This window comes from Pungitius pungitius, chromosome 7 (genome assembly GCF_949316345.1).
Source record: "Pungitius pungitius chromosome 7, fPunPun2.1, whole genome shotgun sequence".
Classification (NCBI taxonomy): domain Eukaryota; kingdom Metazoa; phylum Chordata; class Actinopteri; order Perciformes; family Gasterosteidae; genus Pungitius; species Pungitius pungitius.
The window spans coordinates 18,960,469-18,981,703 of record NC_084906.1 but is presented as its reverse complement, the minus strand read 5'-3'; the positions used below and the strand labels follow the sequence as shown (position 1 = coordinate 18,981,703).

Here is a 21,235-nt window from a genome sequence, read left to right as displayed (position 1 = left end):
TAAGCCATTACCCACACATCTGTTTACTGATGCATGCGGATCATTAGCGGAGGTGTTTTTTTTATTTTTTAAAAGAACTCTCAAAAGTACAACTTTAGAGATCCATTCAATTCAGCAGCAAGCCGCCCTCGGCCGGCTCTACGTCTTATCACCATTTCTTATTACTGTAACTACCTGGGAGGTAATTTGTGTCTTAAGAGGAATGTACCCAACCGCACTGTGGGATTCATATTCTGAGCTCAATGATCCCAAGGCTGCATAATGTACATATAGTGTATATCCATACTTTTAAAGCTTCCATACACGCACGCGATGACCTCTCCTTGGAAACGTTTCTTTTTCTCTTTTTGTGCTACTGAGTCATTTCTTCATCATACTCTTTACATTCTTCCCCCCCCCCCCCCCCCCGCCCCCCCACCCTGCGTTCCCCCGTTCGCCTGCTTGTGTTTTTGTTGTTGCTGCTGTCAGTAAGAAGCAGATAAAGTCCGTGCAGAGAGAGCGAGAGACGGACAGATGGGATTCTGTCCTTTCTGTGGCGGAGACTCAACATTTTACAGTTTGAGGGTTTGCAGAAAATATCCAACTCCTCCTCCCCTACTCCCTTCTACTCGTTCCCCCATGTTCTGTAACTAGTAGCCGTGGCGGCTTAGTCTCATGCCTGTGAGGTGTCAGCCCCTCCCCCCCGCCCCCCCTCAATAAACTCGCCCATGTCACACTGAAGCGGTTATTTTTAGCGTTTGGGATGCAGCTCGCTCTGCCCGCATCCGGCTGCACACGGAGAGAGAGAGAGAGAAGAGAGATTAATGGAGCACGAGAGAAAGGGAGCACACGTGCCTCCTCGCCACATGGCGGTGGGCTGGTGAGGAAGGGTGTGGGTGGGTGGGTGGGAGAGAGAGAGGGGGGGGCAGCTATGGTGCTGAGGAGAGGACAGTGTACGAGACAGAGGGAGACGGTTGGCAACGGTGCCGCCAATCTGTCATCTGCCGTCTGAAAGGGAGAGGAACGGCTCGGCTCTGTAATTTTCGGGCCTCCGTTGAGAATGGTCATCGGCGGCTGGGGCACCAGCACCAGGACGTGGATTCAGCCTGAAGTCGGGCCACGAACCCCTGGCTCCGCCACCTGCTCCGCGAGTCGCACCCAGGTCTAAGTGAAGCGCTTCGTGGCAGGGGTTCGCCGGGGTGACGCTATTTCTAGAATCCAATTTGTCCACAGTGATTGTGATGCTTGTCGTGCTGCCGGCGACAAAGGAAGTGACTCAGAGTGTGTTTCTTTGTCAGCGTCACCTCTGCACGCAACTCATTTTTAGGCGTTTCCCGATTGAACGACGGGGATCGTTGGTTTATTTAGTTCTTCCTGTCTCAGTGGCTGCGGGTCGTACGTAATGAGACCATCCTTCTCGAGCACGAGCATGATTACAGCACTGATTAACGTGGAGGTCCGATTAGATTGGAAAGTATCCGTTAACAGAGGCAATCAGCGGGGACTTGGGAAAAGAAGGAGAAAGACACCCAGAGATCTGAATATTAATACCTCGCTGCTGAACAGTGGCGGATTTGAATGAATAATGAATGAATCGTCGACGTCACCGCGGTTGTAAAAGTCAGTCTGGTGCCTCCGGAGGCTCCTGGCGCGAAGGAGCCGGGCAGCGGCACCTCTATCATTGGGCCGGGCAGAGAATCAGCACCGCTCCGTCTTTTGTCCACAACCCCATCCCCCCCCCCTCCCCCCATGGTGTCAACCATCCAGGAATACACGCGTCGCGCACATCGCTGAGAGGTATGCGGCCTCATGCTCACGCCTCCACCGGCTGTCCTTCTGGCCCAGTAGTGACTCAGAGATGCCGTCGCCCCCCCCCCCCCCTCCCCCCTCCCCCCTCTCCCGCTGACCCGATACGGGCTTTCATATCGAGATTGTGGCTTTTTTTTTTTTTTGGCCCAGTGAGGTGCTGAGGAGAGAAGAGTAGCCCCCCCCCTTTGAAATGCCACGCTCCTGTCAATCAAACCGCTTTTGCTTTAATGCATGCAGAGACCTGCCCTGATCAAAGGTTAAAGTCACATCCCGCTGTAAACAAAGGCCTGAGGAAAAGCCTTTGAGGATCCCCTAAGTGGTGTGATAGATTCTGATTTATTAACTCACTATTTGTTTTTGTTTTTTTCTTAATTCCTCTGCAGTGAAGAAAGCCAAGCTCGATGGACCCCAAGGTGAGTTGCATGCCATCCGTTAGCCGCTCAGAACATTTCCGATCACCGCGCACACACTCTCTCTGACCGATGGCGTTCATCTCTCTCTGCTTTTTCACAGAGAAATTTAACACATACGTGACGCTGAAGGTGCAGAATGTCAAGAGCACAACCATCGCCGTGCGCGGCCTTCAGCCGTGCTGGGAGCAGGACTTCATGTTGTGAGTGCTTCTTCTCACGTCTTCATCTCGGCGCGCTCCCGCGAAGCTGCCTGCGCCACGTTGATTTTTTTTTGTCGCTTTTCAGTACAAGGCTCCAAGTTTGGACGGGCTTTAATTCATTATTTGCCATTGAAAGCACCGAGAATGATAATGAGAGCCTTTTAAAATAGGAGGGAATGGTGCCACACAGAGCAGGCTCCGCTGTGACATTTATGCTTCCTTTTAAAGGGAGTTATTTTCGCTCCGGCCTTCTTGCCTCCTCTCTCCTTTTGAAGAGGCAGAGGATGACCCCGGCTGCAGCAGAGTTCACAAACCCAGTGCAAGGGGGTTCATTACGTAGAAACAGACTCCATAGAAGAAAAGCTAAACTCTACAGACACTGCTTTTATGTTCTCTATCTATATTTTCAAAATAAACAGCCCACTTCCTTCCAGCTCTTATATTTGTGTCACTCGCCTCCTCCTCACCTTTACTCCACACCTTTGTGAATCGGAGATGCTTTAGTGAGCTGAAAATCTGCCAGTCCGATTTGTAACCGCTTTACAAATCACTATTTATATTTACATTGGCCGTATTGTGTTCCTACGGTGTGGCGCTTAATGGAAAAGATGAGCAACGGCGACTTTTTAGACGCATGTTGTCAGACATAAAATATAGTTCACTTTTCCATCCCGCCAGCAGCTCAGTCGACAATCACCTCCTCCTTCCATCTTCGCCAGTGACTCATTTCCCTTCTGCGGATTGAATCACGGCGCGTATCCATCTCCAGATTTAAGTGCAGCTCCCCATGTTGCGGACTGTATTCCTGTTGAAAGCTCTCTGTGCACTGATGTGTCTTCACGCGAGCCTGCCTCCACTCAGCTTTTTATTACATTCTGTGTCATTTCCTCCTCTTCACCCCCCCCCCCCCCCCTTATACCGCTCCCTCCGAGCTAATCTCCCTTTTTTCCTAATCCGCCTCGTTTTTCAGTGAAATAAACCGCCTGGATCTGGGCCTGACAGTAGAGGTGTGGAACAAAGGGCTGATCTGGGACACCATGGTGGGCACCTTATGGATCCCCCTGAGCAACATACGGCAGTCCAACGAGGTACGCGCCCTCCCTCCCTCCCCCTTTCTCTCTCTGGATCCCACCGTTTACAAGTGAAGGACCCGTTCATGACCTCACACTGGCCTGAGAAATACACCTGGCATGGCATAGCTCATATATATATATACTATAAGAATTAATTAACAACATGTTAAGTATTAAAGAAGATAACATGCACATTTAGAAATAGAGAAAATGTGGAAAGTATGACCTTTGAATGCGAAATACTCTTGAGAGTACTCTCTAAACTTTTATTTTTTGTTGATAATATTACATTATTTACTATACACGGGCTTTTAGTTCCATCTTCAATCCCTCCATCCTGTGCAGGACGGTCCGGGCCAGTGGCTGACTCTGGACTCCAACGCCATCATGGCTGAGAATGAGATCTGCGGGACCAAGGACCCGACCTTCCACAGGCTGCTGCTCGACACGCGCTTTGAACTGCCCCTAGGTCAGACCTTTCCGTCACATGGGGCTCATCCCACCTGGTGCTTTATGCTGTTGCTGCCTGCACTATGAGTGGTGCACTTGAAATGCATGAATGTGTGCAAGTGCAATGTAAGAAACCGCAAGCTCTTGCTTGAACAGCAGCTACATTATGCTGTTAATTTCCCAAACACTGTCCTACTTACTGCACTTTCAATTCAGACTGCTTTTAAAATCCATTACTGTTAAATACTGTTGGCCCAACATTGAAAACAGTCAATTGGATTTCTCTTTGATTCTTTTGCAGTGCTTACAAAATGCTAAATGTAAAGACTGTACATATGAATCAGTGCTGAACAGACGTGTGTTTGTGTTGTGTGCTGCAGACATTCCTGAGGAAGAGGCGAGATACTGGGCCAAGAAACTCGAACAGCTAAACGCCATGAGGGATCAAGACGTAAGAAACGTCCACCCCCTTCCACCATCCCTCCTCATATCTCCTTGACGCTTCGTTCTGCCACTCACTGCTTGCGTTCCGTCTCTTTATTCGCGTCTTTCTAATTACGCACGGAGTCAATGTTCTCACCGGCGAGTAGTGCTGGATCTCATATCTCATAAGACGTGTGTGTGTGTGTTTTATTTTGTCTTAACCCTCTCAGTATGCCGACCAAGAAGAACAGGAGCGGCCGCTCCATGCGCCGACCACACAGTGCTGTGAGTGTCGTTTCTGCGTCCGCCTCCTCCTGTTCCGTCCTCCCCGCTGTGTCCTTTTTTAAAAAAAAATTTTATATGCCTCCTCCTCTTCTTCTTCCTCTCCTCACGCCCTCTGACAGCGGTACTAGACGGGAGTCGGAGGGGGAGGAAGAACGGATCAGACGAGAATGGCTTCTCGGTGCTCGATGTGAACTGAAATGTGATTGGTTGACAGTCTTGTCGGGTTATGATGACACACGGAGCAAGTGTGTGAAGTGTGTACCTGTGGTTTGTGTGTCCGGAGATGATAACGGCGTGTGTGTGTGTGTGTGTGTTTTCTCTGTTACTTTGCAGCACCAAGGCCAGCAGCAGCTTGTACGAAAGCCCGTTTTCATCTGAGCTTTGTCTGTAGAACTTGTGCCGCACTCCTTTTATCTTTAAATGATGAGGTCTCAGTTCTGCAACTCTTTACGGTTTTGTTTATTCGGCTCCGTGATCTGTTTAATTTGCCGTCGGCACCTAATTTGTTCTTTTGCCTTTGTCTCCTTGCAGGCAATTGGAGTCTGTGGGGAGATCAGCAAAGTAAGTTTCTTTAATGCGTTTCTGCATTCTTTTATTTTTTATTTTTTATTAATGTAATGATCTCCTGGTTTAGTTCTTAAATATTATCTTCTAAAATAAAATGTGTTTCTCTGTAAAATTGTTAAGGAAAATTCCTGTAGATTTATGGTTTTTTTTCTTCATTTTAATTAAGTTATTTTACCTTCATTTTATGTTTTTTTGATGCAATCGATGCTGCCAGTCATTTGAGCTTCTTTTTTACAGTGTAGAGTAAATTTATCTCTGCAGTGTTTGCAGTGAAGAAGCATATGCACGCAGCATTATTCCTAAGATAGTAAATCGATCATAGGTTTATTTTTCGGTCTCATCCTTCCACCACACACTGCCCATTCTGCCCATTCTGACCCCGTCGTCCTCTTCTCGCCAGCAGACGAGGATCCGGACAGCGCCGTGGACGACAGGGACAGCGACTACCGCAGCGAGACCAGTAACAGCATCCCACCTCCCTACTACACCACCTCGCAGCCCAACGCTTCCATGCACCAGTACCCCATGAGGCAGCAGCAGTACATACACTCGCACAACCAAGACATCCACCAGCTGGACTACGACCACGGAGCCGTGAGGTAACGAGCCGCCCTGCAGGCACCGCCGAGCCGCCACTGAAAAAAAGAAAAAAAACTAAGGAGAAATGTTTTTTTTTTTTTGTTTTTTTTGGATGAGACAGAAAGAGAAGAACACCAGAAGACGAATGTTTGATTTCAGTTGTAATATCGCAAGGTCCATCTGAAGCAGATATTCCTGTTTAGAGGCCGGGGAGAGCTCGGTCCCGCTGTGCGCTGCTCTCCGTTAGAATGACCCTGGCCCCCTTAGTGTATACAAGCACGCTGAGGCAGCACAGTCCTTGTATGCAGGTCATGTACAGTATGAAGTGGGCCTCTGGGGTTAGCGTCCGTGTGCATGTGTGAATGCGTGTTTGAGCGAGTGAGCATCAGAAAACCCCATCTGTGCAGAGAGTAACAGCCATTTGAACATATTTTTGCAAGGTGGCAGAGGATTTAAATTCACGCATTGCTACAAACCAAAGGTTTTCAACCAGATATCTGAAAAAAACTGCATCTTTTGAAGTGCGAGGTGAAATGTAGGGGACACAATAAAGGTGGTACACTCACCTGAGTTAAACAACCCACACTGCTTTAGCCTCCTATTCATTTAGGAAAAAGGTTTTGCATGACCAGTACGTGCAGAGAGGCTCAGTTTGGTTAGATCTTTCTTGGAAAGATTTGCACTGATGCTCCTCTCCCACCTCTCCCCTCTCCCCCCCCCCCCTATACCTCCCTCCTTACTCCTCTCGCCAGACGCTATGATAGTTTAGAGTCGGCCACCAACGGGCGCAGCGAAATCGACTCCGGCTCGTGGTCGAGCCGGCGCACCAGTCGCCAGTATTCTCTAGACAGTAGGCACTCGCTGTCCGATAGGTGGGTCTCTGTACCTCCTCTCCGACTCCTTCCTCTTTCCTTCCTGCTCTCGCTCCGGCCTGTGACTCCGTCTTCGCTGTGACGTCAGTGGTGGACTTGTCCCGTCCCCCCCCGCCCTTGCTCGCCGCTGTGCTTGCGTGCATGTGCTCTATTTCTATTTCTGTGCGTGTACGTGAACTATCTTGCAGGAAAAACCAGTGTCCGCCTGCATCTATCGCTGCTGTCCGCCTCCTGGTGAAGAATCACAAAAGTCTGCTATCACAAACGATGCATCACCCTCATCCTTGCCTTTGTCGGACTCAGCAGTTTTGTGTTTTTGTGTGTGTGTGGGGGTGAGGGATTGACGGGTTCGTTGTGCGCGTGTTGTCTCATAACAGTCAGGGACAGAGAGGTCAGTTTGTGTAAGCGCCTGTGTGTGTGTGTGTGTGTGAGAACCCGGTGTTGCGGCAGCCTGTTATTACAGCCTCTCCCTCCATGTGAGATCTTAAGAAGAGCCCTGTCTTGTCCCGGGTGTCCCGTACGTGTTAATTACAAACATTTACATTTCCACTTGTTTCCACCAAGACAGCATGAGGCCCAAATGTGGGGCAGCCGAGAGGCACATTTTCCTCTTCGTGTCATCGTTTTATTTCTGTTTCTTGCAAAGAAGCAGGGCAGGCGTGGAACGTTATGCAAGCATTTGTCTCTGCCCGTGTCAGTCTTTGTGCTGGATGAGAGAGAGAGATCGGAGGATAGGCGATGAATAGAAAGAACAGGACTGTGCGAGTGTTTCGTGTGTCCGTTCGTTGTGTATTTCCCCCCCCCCGTGGATCACAGCCCAAAGCCACAACACAGTTCTCTCCTTTACTGCTCCCGCACCATGCGTTATTGAACCAACGTGACTGTAATCAATACAGGCAAAACAATCCGTGTGTGTGTGTGTGTGTGTGTGTGTGTGTGTGAGCATTTTCCTTCGCATGCGTCTCAAATCTCTCTCTGACTCATGGTCTGCCTCGATGCCTAATGGCCTCATTCATCATCGTGAATAAATGTTATTCCCTTATTTATCTTATTTGTTCTGCCAGGGTAATACATTGCCCTCAGCCTCAATAGGTCCATTTTTATATCTGATTCATTCAAAATGTGTTTTTGCTAATCGTGCGCTTTTGTGTGCTGTGTGTTTTATGTATTAACTTATTACTGAAAAGATGATTCTCCTCGTAGTTGCATCGATGCATAACTAGACCCCCCCCCACCCCCCCGTCCCCCCCTTTTATTGGTTGGATAAAGACGCTGCTCTGCTCTAATTGGTTAGCGGCCTCCCTCAATGGCCCCAAACACGAGTCCCTTAAGTGTCACTGTGACAGCTGAGCTCCTCATTGTGCAAGTGTGTGGGGAAAAAAAAATCAGTTTGAACCTGCATGTTCATCTAACAAGTGTCCGTCTCTCCCCCCCCTCTCAGTCCCACCGACAGCCGCTACGCCTCGTCGGGCGAGTTGAGCCGCGGCAGCTCCCAGCTCAGCGAGGAGTTTGCCGGGGAGGACGGCGGCGGCAGCCTGCGAGGTTCCGAGTTCTACGACGAAAACGACTCCTACCACTCCTGCCACTCCTCCGTCAGCTACGGCAAGGAGGACTCGCCGGTGTGGGATGGCGAGGACCCCCAGGGCGCCTACAGCGACGAGGGCGGCTACCTCAAAGACGGAGGGGAAGAGGGGGCGCTGTATGCCGGGGAGGAGGAGGGCGTCCTCTACGGGGAGGGAGCAGAGTACCACTACGAGGATGAGGAGGAGATGCCTTTCGAGGAAGAGGAAGAGGAAGAAGAGATGTATCCCCTCGACGGCACTCTCGGTGAAGAGCAGGAGCCGCCCTACACCCCGACCCCCACGGGCACGGCCCCCACCCCGACGCCCGCCCCCGACGCGCTGTCCTCCGCCAGGCCGCCGCTGGAGAAGCAGGCGACGTTGCATCAGCAGCAGCAGCAGCGGCCGGCGGCCCCCGATGAGCTGCGAGGCGCCGGCATCACAGCCAACGGTCGACCTGCCGACGCGCCGCCCCCTTTCGGCGCGGAGGCCCCCGGGCCTCTGTTCGCCTCCGCCCAGGGGCCGCTCTCAACCGCCGCCACGTCCGCCCCGGCCGCGGCCACGGCGGCAGGGTCGCGGGCGCCAGAGACGGATGCCGAGCTCCTGGGGCCCGAACCCGAGCCAGAGGCGGCGCCGGAGGGACCTCGACCCCCCGAGCAGCCTCCGGCGGCAGAGAGCGCTCCTCCGGCTCCGGAGCAGAGGTTGGAGGAGCCGCCGGTCTCGAGGTGAAAAAAAGATTCGGGACGCACACATACTGATACCTTCAGATCAACATGGGCCCGTTCCAGCTTTTAATACTTGTGTTTATTCTTATGTGCAACTCAGATCATTCTCTCATAATTACTCTAATAGATGAATGTGTTGAATCTAGAGAATAACCTTTCACCCCCCCCCCCCCCACCCCCTCAATCATTCATTAGCTTCCCAAAGAGGGAAGTCTTGCCACCCGGGTACGCGAGAGCAAAATCCAACTGGCTTCGACTTTTCAGCAGAGTACGGCTACAGCTGCAAGAGGTACAACCTGCGTGCGTGCGTGCGTGTGTGTGCGTGTGTGTGCGTGTGTGCGTGTGTGCGTGTGCGTGTGCGTGTGCGTGTGCGTGTGCGGGCGGGCGGGCGGGCGGGCGGGCGTGTGTTTCTTAGTGCACGCAGGTGTGCACCGTGCCGGGGCTCATAAGAGTGTGTGACATGTCGCGGTTGCTCTGGTTTTTACTCACCTGCCGCCTGCTCTGCTGTCAATGTGTTTTTGTTGCAGCTTCTGTTGACTCCATTCCCCCACCCCCCCCAGTTTTTTTGGTTAATGCTGCGGATGCATTTGTTTTCTGTTTAAACCATAGTTTCTGTTCACCCCTTGCACTGTTTTGCCATTTCATCGTTTCCTTTTCAGTTGTTTGCCATCCTCGTAGCGATTTGCATGTTGTCCATTCCGATTCCCCCCCCCCCGGCCCCCCCCGTGGCTCGAGCAGACACTCAGGTGGGTGTGGTCGGTGGCGTGTTAATCAATCTGATTCACATTTCCCGTTTTCCCGTGCAGCTCCTACATATCAAAGGCTGTATCTTTTTTTTTAAAGCCTGGCCTTCACGCTACATCCGCCCCCCGTCAGCGTGACGTTCAGGCAGACAAAGAACATGTCTTTCAATAAGGGGGAGAGCAGACGGAATTAGACGCACTACTCACTTAGCTAGACACGGCTCGGCGATACCACTCTCCTCGTTTTCCTTTCAGTACATTATGGTTGCGATACTCAGTTATGAATTTTGGGAACACGTTACAGTACAGTACCCTACAGTTGATACTGCTGTTCTCAGTGCCTCGTGTGGTTTCTCTCTTCCAGGCCCGAGGAGAAAGTGTCGGCATCGCCTCTCTGCTTTTATCAGCGGGGTGAGTAACCGTGATGCCGTTACCACTAAGGTCATTGAAAAATCTACAGCTCACAAGCCATAATAACCGCACATGTCCACTGTATAATGGATTTGTTAAGTGCAGCTTCTCGTTGGCTGTACCTGTTCTGCTCTGTGCACGTTCCTATCTGCAGGATGGGTGGCGCTCTGTACAGCATCGACAGTATGCCCGACCTCAGGAAGAGAAAAGCGATGCCTCTCGTCAGAGATCTGGTGAGTTTCTGCACTAATCTCTTCCAGCGTCCCCTGACTCGGTGTCTCACATCGAGCTCTCGCACGTCAAGCCAGCTCCTGTTTGCCAGTGTAATTCTCAAAGGCCCGTTCACATCTAATTACGTTTACCTCTTTTACCTCTATTTTTTCTTCTTCTTATCTCTTCTTCCACACCGCCTTATACCCCGCTGCCCTACATCCTCATCTGCGACCATACGATATATTAATCCTGCAGGACCGAGGGCCAGTTGATGTTTCTTATGACTGACACTGACGTTTGCTGGACGCTGTCGTATGACAGACCATTCCATTACCCCAATGCTGCCAAGTGTCTCCCTGACATTGCCTTGTTAGAAAAATAAAGCCTCTGGGAGTCATTCATAGAAGATCCGTGGAGTGCGTGTTAAGGTTGTTGATTGTGCACGATTGTGTGCGCACGAATGAACAGGAGAATGCGCTCCTGGTTGTTCCAAAAGACAAATGACACACCAATAAACACAAAAATACAAATTCAGTGCTAAAGTACACGACATCACTAAGGCACAATGACAATATCCGCTACGTGGAGAGCATTGTGGGGTTAAAGATGTAGGAGACATCTGCCACAGTGAGAGGGCCACGCTGTGCTTTCTTTGTATCCAGGCCTCGCCACACACACACACACACACACACACACATGCACGTACGCGTTAGCTCCGAGGCGGTCTTAATTAATTATGACCTTTGACTAGGCACTGACGGACCCTGACAGGCAGGTGCGGCGGTGTTTCTCGGCCTCCGGTAATTGATCGGAGCGGGTGCGCGGCCGCGGCTTAATGAGCCCTGATCGCAGGCCACTCCGTTCACAAATACTTAACTCTGGCTGACTGGCTGTGACTTCCCTCCCTTAAAGTCCTCACATCTGACTGTAGATTCTATTTTTACGATGCACCCCCCTCCTCCCCTGATGTTTTTAATGTCGGCCTCCGTTCTCTCTCAAGTCAATAAATACTGTATATGCTATGTGCAATAAATGCACCCTTTTTTAACTATTCTCTAGGGGGGAATAATTCCCCTACTGTCTGTCTTGCCTTTTTCTAATAGTACTTTTCTTCCCTTGTCCCTCCCACCCTCCCTGCGCTGCTACAGGCTATGGTGAGTTACACCCTTTTCTTTCAAAACCCTTTGGTTATGAAGGAATAATCGCTCTCATGAGTGGAAGCACTTTACATTCTGCAGCTGTCATCTGTCACTATTCGGGGGATGATTGCCTTACAGAGAGTAATAATACACATTGCTTGACGGTGCAGATTGGCGAGATTTGTCCCGATAAGAAAAGAAAAATACAAAAATGTTGGGATGGGCGCTGAGAATAACCGAACCTTCCCGCTTTCCTGTCGCTCAGTCGTTGGTTCAGAGCTCCAGGAAGGCTGGCATCACCTCGGCCCTGACCTCCAGCACCCTGCACAACGAAGAGCTGGTCAGTGCCCGTTTTACGTATCCCACGCCGCGGCGTCAAAAGTCCTTCTAGCACGCCGGCCTTGCACATCTGTGTCTCTCTCTCCTTCTGTAGAAGAGCCATGTCTACAAGAAGACCCTGCAGGCCCTCATTTACCCCATCTCCTGCACCACGCCGCACAACTTTGAGGTGTGGACGGCCACCACGCCCACTTACTGCTACGAGTGCGAGGGACTGCTGTGGGGTATCGCCCGCCAGGGCATGCGCTGCACCGAGTGCGGGGTCAAATGCCACGAGAAGTGCCAGGATCTACTCAATGCCGACTGCCTGCAAAGTGAGCCAAAAGTCAAACTACCCTTTCTTCTAGCCCCCAAAGCACTGATAATACGGTGAATTTGAGAGAGGATGATGTAAAATAAGTTAGAAACACTTAGCTGTATATTGTAGACATAAGGCTACAGCTTGGGGACAGTTAGCTTAGCTTAGCTTAACTTAGCGTTAAGACTGGAAACCAGGAAGAACCATTTTGACAGGAGCTGAACAACCATTTGCTGACTCGATGTTCTCGAGCGCTGATGTTGCTGTTTTCTTGTATTAATGGTAGTAAACTCTCTAGTCCATCTATTTCCTCTTAAATCTGTTCGTCAAAGCCAAGCACCCCGTCCTCCCACTTCTCCCCCTCCTACACCTCCTTGCTTTCTTGAGAGGAAATGAAAAGCCGTTTTTTGTCTTTTGTTGTCATCCACCTCTTCTTCCTGGCTTTTTTTTTTTTTTTTGCTCAGCAGTGTTCCCGCCTCTCATTGATGAAATATAGCCTCATTTTAACCTACGCAGCCTTCTTATCTGCTCTCAATTCTAAATAGAATTCTCTATTTCAAATCTCCCTTTGATTTGTGGAAGAGCACCCTCCGATTTTCGCCTATTCTATCCGTCGAAAGCCAACCCCGTGACACCCGCCTGACCCTGTTGTTTCCTCTTTTTGATTTTCTCTGCAACCAGGAGCCGCGGAGAAGTGCTCCAAACACGGCGCCGAGGACCGAACCCAGAACATCATCATGGTTCTCAAGGACCGCATGAAGATCCGCGAGAGAAACAAACCGGAGATCTTCGAGCTCATCCAGGAGGTGTTCGCCGCCCCCAAGGCCACGCACGTCACCCACATGAAGCAGATCAAACAGAGCGTCCTGGACGGCACCTCGAAATGGTCGGCCAAGATCTGCATCACAGGTGAGGGGGGAGGAGGGGGCAGCGTTTGTGGGGGGGTTAGAGAAGAAGGTCCGGTGATTTAACGGACTCCTGTTTGCGTCCAAGCGCACACAGTTGAACAAAAAGCCTTTTTTTCCCCCTTCCTCCCAGTGTTGTGTGCTCAGGGTCTACAAGCCAAGGATAAAACTGGCTCCAGTGACCCTTACGTCACCGTCCAGGTGGGAAAGACAAAAAAGAGAACCAAGACCATCTACGGCAACCTCAACCCGGTCTGGGAGGAGACCTTCAACTTGTGAGTCGAGAACTCTCGGAAACACATGGCGCATTTTGAAGTTTAACAACCAGTATTATCTCAGATAATCTAGGTGAAGGTAACTTTCTTCAGTACGTTATCTGTTCTGTCTGCTTTCTGTTGAGTTCGACATATATGTTCAAGGCCGGTTGTTTTGTGCTCAACCCACGGGTCGTGCCGGTAACCCCCCCCGGTCTGTCCCGATTTCAGCGAATGCCACAACTCCTCCGACCGCATCAAGGTGCGAGTGTGGGACGAGGACGACGACATCAAGTCCCGCGTGAAGCAGAAGTTCAAGCGGGAGTCGGACGACTTCCTGGGCCAGACCATCATCGAGGTCCGCACCCTGAGCGGAGAGATGGACGTCTGGTACAACCTGGGTCAGTGGAAGCGTCGCGCACCCGGCGCCTCCCGGGTTGTTTTGAGTGGCTCAACTCCTCCGGTTCGGTGACCGTGTCGCTGTGCTTTGTGTCCTCTTGCTTCCTCACAGACAAGCGCACGGACAAATCCGCCGTGTCCGGAGCCATCCGCATGCACATTAACGTGGAGATCAAAGGAGAGGAGACGGTCGCCCCCTATCACGTCCAGTACACCTGTTTGCATGAAGTAAGCTCAGTATTGTGAGTGTTTGTGGGTTTCAACAAGTCGAAAACGGATGAAATACATTGAGCTTAAATGCAGTTTAAAGAACTTTTACTGCTAGTAGATAGTTACATTAACGTTAAACAGGTCCATTTAACAGCTCATGGTGGGTTAGGGTTAGGGTTAGGGTTATTTAAAGATGAACCCGATCAAATGATCTGCTCGGTTTCCGCATTTTCTCGCACCCTCACCTCCGCGTTTTTTTAAATTCTCCCGCCTCTAACTCGTTTCTTCCCTCCCCCTCGTCCGCGCAGAACCTCTTCCACTACGTGACGGACATCCAGAACAACGGCGTGGTGAAGATCCCCGACGCCAAAGGGGACGACGCGTGGAAGGTCTACTTTGAGGAGACGCCCCAGGAGATCGTAGACGAGTTTGCCATGCGCTACGGAGTGGAGTCCATCTACCAGGCCATGACGTACGTGGACCCCCCCGCCCCCCCCCCCCCGGAAAGCCTCATCGTATCAGCCGCGCGTTTGCGTGCGCTGTAGATTGTTTTTAATGCATCATTCTCCTTTTGTAGTCACTTTGCCTGCCTGTCGTCCAAGTACATGTGCCCCGGCGTGCCGGCGGTGATGAGCACGCTGCTGGCTAACATCAACGCTTACTACGCTCACACCACCCAGGCCACCAACAACGTCTCCGCCTCAGACCGCTTTGCTGCTTCTAACTTCGGGGTGAGTCGATTCAGAGAAAGAGAGGCAATAGTCACGTGTGTGTTTTTGCTTCCCTTTTGCGTTTTGTAACGTTGGAATCTCTGTTGCCACCTCCACAGAAAGAGCGGTTCGTCAAGCTTCTAGACCAGCTTCACAACTCCCTGAGGATCGACCTGTCCATGTACCGAGTAAGCCCCCCCCCCCCATCTCTCTTTGCCCTGGTGCATTATCTTGGGAAAGGCTGCAGGACATCATCCTCACATCTCCGTCTTTTTCTCTAGCGAGGGAAGCAGCTCCTCTGAAACATGCACAGACACATCCAGGAAAACATTGCACACCCACACCGTTTCCTTCGCTGAATCATGTGCGTGTTTAGTTATTTATTTTAGGGCCGGGACTTTAGTGCGTTAATTACGATTAATTAATTACAATATGAATTAAGATTAATTAATTACACATAAAAATAACGTATTAAACATTTTTTACGCATTTTTACACTTTTTTTTGCACCGCGGAACGTTTCTCACTGGATGAGTTTCGGGGGGACCGATTATAATGGAGCACCAAGTAGCGTCCATGACTTCAGACAACAACAAACCACAGTGAACATGAACGAAGAAGCTGACGAGACCGTGTCGGTTGGCCCCGTGAATGGGACATTTTATTATAATAAACACACGGATTGAAGCGTCGATAAGAGCGTGGTTGTGTGCAAGCTGTGCAACAAGGAATTCACATCGAGCCTCAAGTATCACCTCAACGCAACACAATTAGCAGCTAGCATGGACGTTAGCCCGACCCGAGTACAAGGACCCACACCCAACCCACACTGCACCAGATGACTGGTTTAAGGACCAGGGTAACTAAGTCCACGTCTGAATAAAGAACCATGTTCTGAATGTACTTGAAAGTATTGGTCTACTTAAAAAAACCTAGTTTACAGAAGGTCTACTTACCTATAGGCTACCTGAATTTCTGAAAGTACTATATTTCTAAATATGCTATTGCTACACTGGAATTGGTTGAATAAAAATAAAAATCCATGTGAAAAAAATTACTTCTCACTGTTCTCAGGTCATATTTGTATGTATAATATATGCGATTAATTTCGATTAATTAATTACAAAGCCTCTAATTAATTAGATTAATATTTTTAATCGAGTCCCGGCCCTAATTTATTTATTTATTTTTTGTCTGACTGCAGAACAACTTCCCGGCCAGCAGTCCCGAGAGGCTGCAGGACCTCAAGTCCACAGTGGACCTCCTCACCAGTATCACCTTTTTCAGAATGAAGGTACCGTCTCTCTCTTTGGTTTTTGTCTGTCAATTGTTTTTCAGGCCCATTATTATATTTTACAGTTATATAGATTTTTTGAGAAGAAATAATTCTGTATTTGTCAGTTCACTCGCCTGCTTTAACCTTGTGTTCAAGGTCCAAGAGCTTCAGTCTCCGCCCAGAGCCAGTCAAGTGGTGAAGGACTGCGTCAAAGCCTGCCTCAACTCCACCTACGAGTACATCTTCAACAACTGCCACGAGCTGTACAGCCGCGAGTATCAGACGGACCCGGTGAGAAGCAGCTTATTAAACATCTGTGTGGAAGCATCTCGCTCTGTCTCTCTCCTAAAAATCTGTTTGGTACCCCATATTAATAATATCCAAGTACTTGTCTAGGCTCTGGAGAAGATCATATCGGATGTAACTGTATCAAATTTTAACATTTGTTTTTTTTTATGTCCTTTGGCTGTGATTTCGTTTTTTTTCTCCCTCAGATGAAATAAGCTGGATAAATTACCTCCTAACCTCAGATTCATAAGAGTTGGCCTTATAATCATTTGAAACTTGGCTTGCAGTTTTCTTCATTGATGCCAATTTTCCAGGAGCTGTTCCCTGGAAATATTTAGACCACGTTTTGAATATTAAACTTGTTTGCTTGTGGGTTCGTCTCGTCGTGGTGATTCTCCGTCGCCCTCTTAGTCCGTGCAGACCAGGCTTCTAGACTTTAAATCCTCATTTAAATGGAAACTCCACTAAGACTCCCGTATTTGCCTAAAATGTGTGTCCCAACCAGCAGGTCGATATCCCCCAAAAGAAGTAAATGTGGCTTCCCTTGTGACTGGTTCTGCCCGTGCTTCTCCAGGCTAAACAGGGGGTCGTGCCTCCGGAGGAGCAGGGCCCCTGCATCAAGAATCTGGATTTTTGGTCCAAACTCATCACACTTATCGTCTCCATTATCGAAGAGGACAAGAACTCCTACACTCCCTGCCTAAACCAGTGAGTCTCTCCACTGCTGCTTAGTGTCTTCACTCACGTTTCCTTCTCAATCTCTTCTCAGCTGTTTTTTTTTTTTGCACACACGGTACCCATTTCTCCTTCTCTCCTCCGTTCAGATTTCCCCAGGAGCTCAACGTGGGTAAAATCAGCGCCGAAGTGATGTGGAACCTGTTTGCTCAGGACATGAAGTACGCAATGGAAGGTGAGTGCAACGCTGCACCGAGCCTCTGAATCAATGTACTGAACTGACTATTTGAGTCAGTATCTGACCAATAATATTATCAGTGCATCTCTAGTTTTGATGAAGCTTTTTTTCAATCATGCAAAGCCTAAAAGGGAAATGTCTTAGTTATTTAATACAATTGTTCATTAATAATCTCAGTCTTAGGTTGGGCTTTGAAAACTGAATCAATTATATATTCATCAGTCCGTGAAGATGTGGGCTTGGCTGTGGGTCAATCCCACTGAATGCTAACCTGAAATTGCAGGTGCACAGAGCTTAATTAAAGACATTTGCATTAACTGCTAAATTTCAGAACACGAAAAGAATCGCCTGTGTAAGAGTGCAGATTACATGAACCTGCACTTCAAGGTCAAGTGGCTGTATAACGAGTACTGCAAAGACCTGCCTTTCTTCAAGAGCAGGGTGCCTGAGTATCCCGCGTGAGTATAGCAGCTCTTTGACTTGCGCTAAAAAACATGGTCTGATTTTTGTCTTCCTGTTTAGTGGATAAGTGTTTCTGTCCTTCTGCGCTCCACAGGTGGTTTGAGCCATTCGTTATTCAGTGGCTGGATGAAAACGAGGAAGTGTCTCGGGACTTCCTTCACGGCGCTTTAGAGAGGGACAAGAAAGACGGGGTAAGGATGTCCGGCTCCTCCTCATCGGCCTGTTCACACCTCTTAAAAGATGCCCGAGTTGTTCTCTGGTTGTCCGTGCAGGATCACCGTGATCCAAGAGAGGAATCCGCGCGCTGCGTTTTCATAAAGCGGCCGTTTCGGAAGTTCAAAGAGGCCGTCACGTAGCGAGACAACCCCCCCCCCGCGGATCGCCAGATATTGGGAATGAAGTTTAGACTGCAGGAAATCCGTCTGCGCCTCATTTGCCGGGGATCTCTCTCCCCCCCCACCGAAGGAGCACAACCACGCTCACCTCGAGCCAATTAGGGACCAGGTGCAAACCAGCGGCCAATTACAGGGAGACAGACAGGAGCTCCCCAACTGACAAGCCGACAGGCTGCGGGGATTGGTCGTCTGTCGGGGGGGCCCGAGGCCCTCGTGCAAAAGTCTCATCTGCTGCTCCGACTCCACGCCTCATCGCTTGCGCCTCTCCCCGCTTTTTAATCTCCTCGCGCGCGCCCCCCCCCCCCCCTTTTTTTTCTCTGCCCCTGCAGTTCCAGGTCACATCGGAGCATGCTCTGTTCTCCTGTTCGGTGGTGGACGTGTTTTCCCAGCTCAACCAGAGCTTCGAGATCATCCGGAAGCTCGAGTGTCCCGATCCACTGATTGTGGGACACTACATGAAGCGCTTTGCTAAGGTAGGTTGACCTCAGTTTGCGGGTCAAATCCCACCTTATAGCCAATACTTCGTTAACCCGCTTCCTCGTTTCCCTCTCCAGACGATCAGCAACGTGCTCCTCTCGTACGCCGACATCATATCCAAGCTGTTTGCCAACTATGTCACCATGGAGAAAGTGGTGAGTGGCTTTATCTCGGGCCTTTGAATCAAACAGCAAGAAGAAGGTTGATCAACGCTCGTCTTTCTGCCCTCAGCCGTGCATCCTGATCAACAACATCCAGCAGCTGAGAGTTCAGTTGGAGAAGATGTTCGAAGCCATGGGTGGAAAAGATGTGAGTGACTCTCTTGTTTGGTTTGTTCCTCTCTTTTTTTTTGAGTATGACGACGTTCCTTAAAGCCGGGGGTTTGCAGTTTAATTTTGGTATCAGATGTCCCGAAAATGTTCTTGTAACCTTTCAGCATGCCGTGGTTCAAAATGGTCCGAGATGAGAGACGTTTACGTACACATCAATGGTCATTCCCGTGTGTGTGTTTCCGTGTTTGTTGGTCAGCTGTGCCTGGAGGCCAGCGAAATCCTGAAAGACCTGCAGATTAAGCTCAACAACGTCATGGATGATCTCAGCAGGATCTTTTCTGTCAGGTAGAAACACTCGTTCATTGCAAAAGATCACATTAATGTGCCGTATATATTTAGACACACACACACACACACGGTGCGCACCCTGCTCAAAGCCTCCTCTGCTTCTCCTCGGTAGTTTCCAGCCTCACATAGAGGAGAACGTGAAGCAGATGGGGGACATTTTGGCGCAGGTGAAGGGAACCTCAAACGTGGGAAACGCCAGCAGCGTCGCGCAGGATGCCGACAACGTGCTGCAACCCATCATGGAGTTCCTCGACAGCAAGTGAGTCCTTTTTTAAAAAGGAGCACTTCAAGTCATTATTTGACCCCAGTTGAAGGTATGTTTCACTGGTCACCAACGTAGAGGTCAATGTGTAAGTGTGGGTGAAGCTAAGTGGCTAACAGCAATTCATACAGAAGTTTCATTTCAAGTAAGTACTTTCTTTACTTTTGAGGGAAATCTCAACTTGATTCCGTAGTCATTTTTTGGATTTTGCTGAATATAAGGTGCAGATATAAGGGACTCTTGGTGAGGAGAATTTGAAGTTTTTTTGAAGTTTTTTTTTTTTTATCGCGTTGAAGAAACAAGGCGCTTGCCTCCATCTGCTGCCTGTTATTCATCACTCCTTCCTGCCCCCCCCCCACCCCCTCTCTCTCTCCCTGCTCCCCCTTCCTCCCCCTGCCAGCTTGACTCTGTTTGCTAAGATCTGCGAGAAGACCGTGCTGAAGCGTGTGCTGAAGGAGCTGTGGAAGCTGGTGATGAACACCATGGAGAAGACCATCGTCCTGCCGCCGCTCACGGACCAAACGGTGAGAGCGCTCGGACGCATGAACACACACACACACACACACACTGAGACGCGCACGGCCTCACAAGCGCACACGATACCGATGCCAAGCCGGACGCACCTTGCGATGTCGAGTGTGCGCCTGCTGCACACATGCGAGAAGGGATTTTTTTTTTTTTTTAATGTTGCTGAATATCCACATATACGCGTGTGGGGATGTTGCTATGGCGATGTGCGAATAGAAAGGAAAGATTATAAGCTAAACCTGGAACGAACACACACTTCCACACACACACACCTCCAAACTGCTGAGGCAGCGTCTAAAGAACGAGGAGGAGGAGGAGGAGGAGGAGGTGGTAGAGGGAGAGCAAGGAAAGGCAGACATTTTGTGCGTGTTGCGATTCAAGATGTCCCTCTCGTAAAAGACCAGTCTCTGTGTGTATTATATACTTGACTTCTCGCCCCAGGTGCCTTCATCCATCCAAACGATCAAGATGTAACGCTTCCCTTTAAAACAGCTGAAAAGGAGTGCACCATATCATTCTTGCACCGGCTCATGGCTGCTCTCCAGTATGTCAGCCGGCAAATACCCGGAGAGATTTCCCGATTTATGAGTAACTCACGTCAAGTGGCAGAAAGTATTTGCCCAAAGGATCTGAACCACTTCCAAAAAAAAATTGAAAAGAAATCACTGCATTTTGGAAAGCAGCCTCTTGTTTTATTTTGTTTTGGATATATGTGTTTTTATTTGTGTTTGGTTATGAATTAAAGAGCCTCATATCACTTTTAAGGAGGTGATAATTCATCTCTGGTTTCTGTGCTTTCCAGTCATCAAAACAAACTGGCTGAGCCTCAGTTAGCGCCCGCCCCCCCAATTCATCTCATCCAACGTTGCTGTAACTTTAACCACCCCCCCTCACTTCTCCACCTGTACATAGTCCAGGCTTTAGACACAATTGGTCTTCCCTCCCTCCAGCCAACTTGTGTTTTATTTGTTTTATTGATGTGGGGCTCTTTGCAGCTTGACTGACCCTTTTCTCTGGTTGTTGTTGTTGTTGTTGTTGTGATTACTATTACATCCCGCTCCCACCGCTCTTCCTCCACAGATGATTGTAAGTACAGCACTCCTGCGTGTGTGTCTGTCTGTCCGTCCACGGTTGGTTGGTCCTTTTGCTAAATGTGGCTGCGGTCTTCCCCTGTTTTCTACCCACCCCCCCCCCACATCGCACAACCTGTCCCCTTCTCTCGGATCTGTCCCGATCCGTCTTCTTCTCGTTCCTTCCTCTGCTCCTCCTCCTCTTCCTCCTCTTTTGTTTCCTCTTCTTGGTCAAACCTCCTCTTCTCTTCACCTTCCTCCAAACACTGTCCCTCCTTCAACAAGACAGAAGCATGGTGCATTCCTGACTGGTTCCGATAGGTCCCACGACCCTTTCAAAAGCCCCCCCCCCCCCCCCTCTCCTCCCACCTTCCTCGTCTGCTCTCTCT

General features: G+C 49.7%; 1 protein-coding gene across 1 annotated transcript in view; it reads left to right on the top strand.

Moving 5' to 3' along the window:
* The window catches only part of unc13a (unc-13 homolog A (C. elegans)), a 30,462-nt gene that overhangs the window by 1,416 nt on the left and 7,811 nt on the right, over positions 1-21,235 (top strand). Inside the window, exons 2-35 of the mRNA XM_062563694.1 lie at positions 2,172-2,201; positions 2,302-2,401; positions 3,372-3,489; positions 3,820-3,943; positions 4,305-4,375; positions 4,578-4,632; positions 5,164-5,193; positions 5,600-5,798; positions 6,531-6,650; positions 8,092-8,934; positions 9,130-9,223; positions 10,042-10,088; positions 10,243-10,321; positions 11,706-11,780; positions 11,874-12,093; positions 12,759-12,986; positions 13,116-13,257; positions 13,468-13,637; positions 13,748-13,863; positions 14,154-14,317; positions 14,423-14,576; positions 14,675-14,743; positions 15,760-15,849; positions 15,988-16,122; positions 16,694-16,827; positions 16,944-17,029; positions 17,364-17,490; positions 17,589-17,685; positions 18,219-18,362; positions 18,444-18,521; positions 18,598-18,675; positions 18,895-18,983; positions 19,099-19,245; positions 19,649-19,772. Of these exons, the coding sequence (XP_062419678.1) occupies positions 2,172-2,201; positions 2,302-2,401; positions 3,372-3,489; positions 3,820-3,943; positions 4,305-4,375; positions 4,578-4,632; positions 5,164-5,193; positions 5,600-5,798; positions 6,531-6,650; positions 8,092-8,934; positions 9,130-9,223; positions 10,042-10,088; positions 10,243-10,321; positions 11,706-11,780; positions 11,874-12,093; positions 12,759-12,986; positions 13,116-13,257; positions 13,468-13,637; positions 13,748-13,863; positions 14,154-14,317; positions 14,423-14,576; positions 14,675-14,743; positions 15,760-15,849; positions 15,988-16,122; positions 16,694-16,827; positions 16,944-17,029; positions 17,364-17,490; positions 17,589-17,685; positions 18,219-18,362; positions 18,444-18,521; positions 18,598-18,675; positions 18,895-18,983; positions 19,099-19,245; positions 19,649-19,772 (4,577 nt within the window). The remainder of the gene's footprint in view (positions 1-2,171; positions 2,202-2,301; positions 2,402-3,371; positions 3,490-3,819; positions 3,944-4,304; positions 4,376-4,577; positions 4,633-5,163; positions 5,194-5,599; positions 5,799-6,530; positions 6,651-8,091; positions 8,935-9,129; positions 9,224-10,041; positions 10,089-10,242; positions 10,322-11,705; positions 11,781-11,873; positions 12,094-12,758; positions 12,987-13,115; positions 13,258-13,467; positions 13,638-13,747; positions 13,864-14,153; positions 14,318-14,422; positions 14,577-14,674; positions 14,744-15,759; positions 15,850-15,987; positions 16,123-16,693; positions 16,828-16,943; positions 17,030-17,363; positions 17,491-17,588; positions 17,686-18,218; positions 18,363-18,443; positions 18,522-18,597; positions 18,676-18,894; positions 18,984-19,098; positions 19,246-19,648; positions 19,773-21,235) is intronic.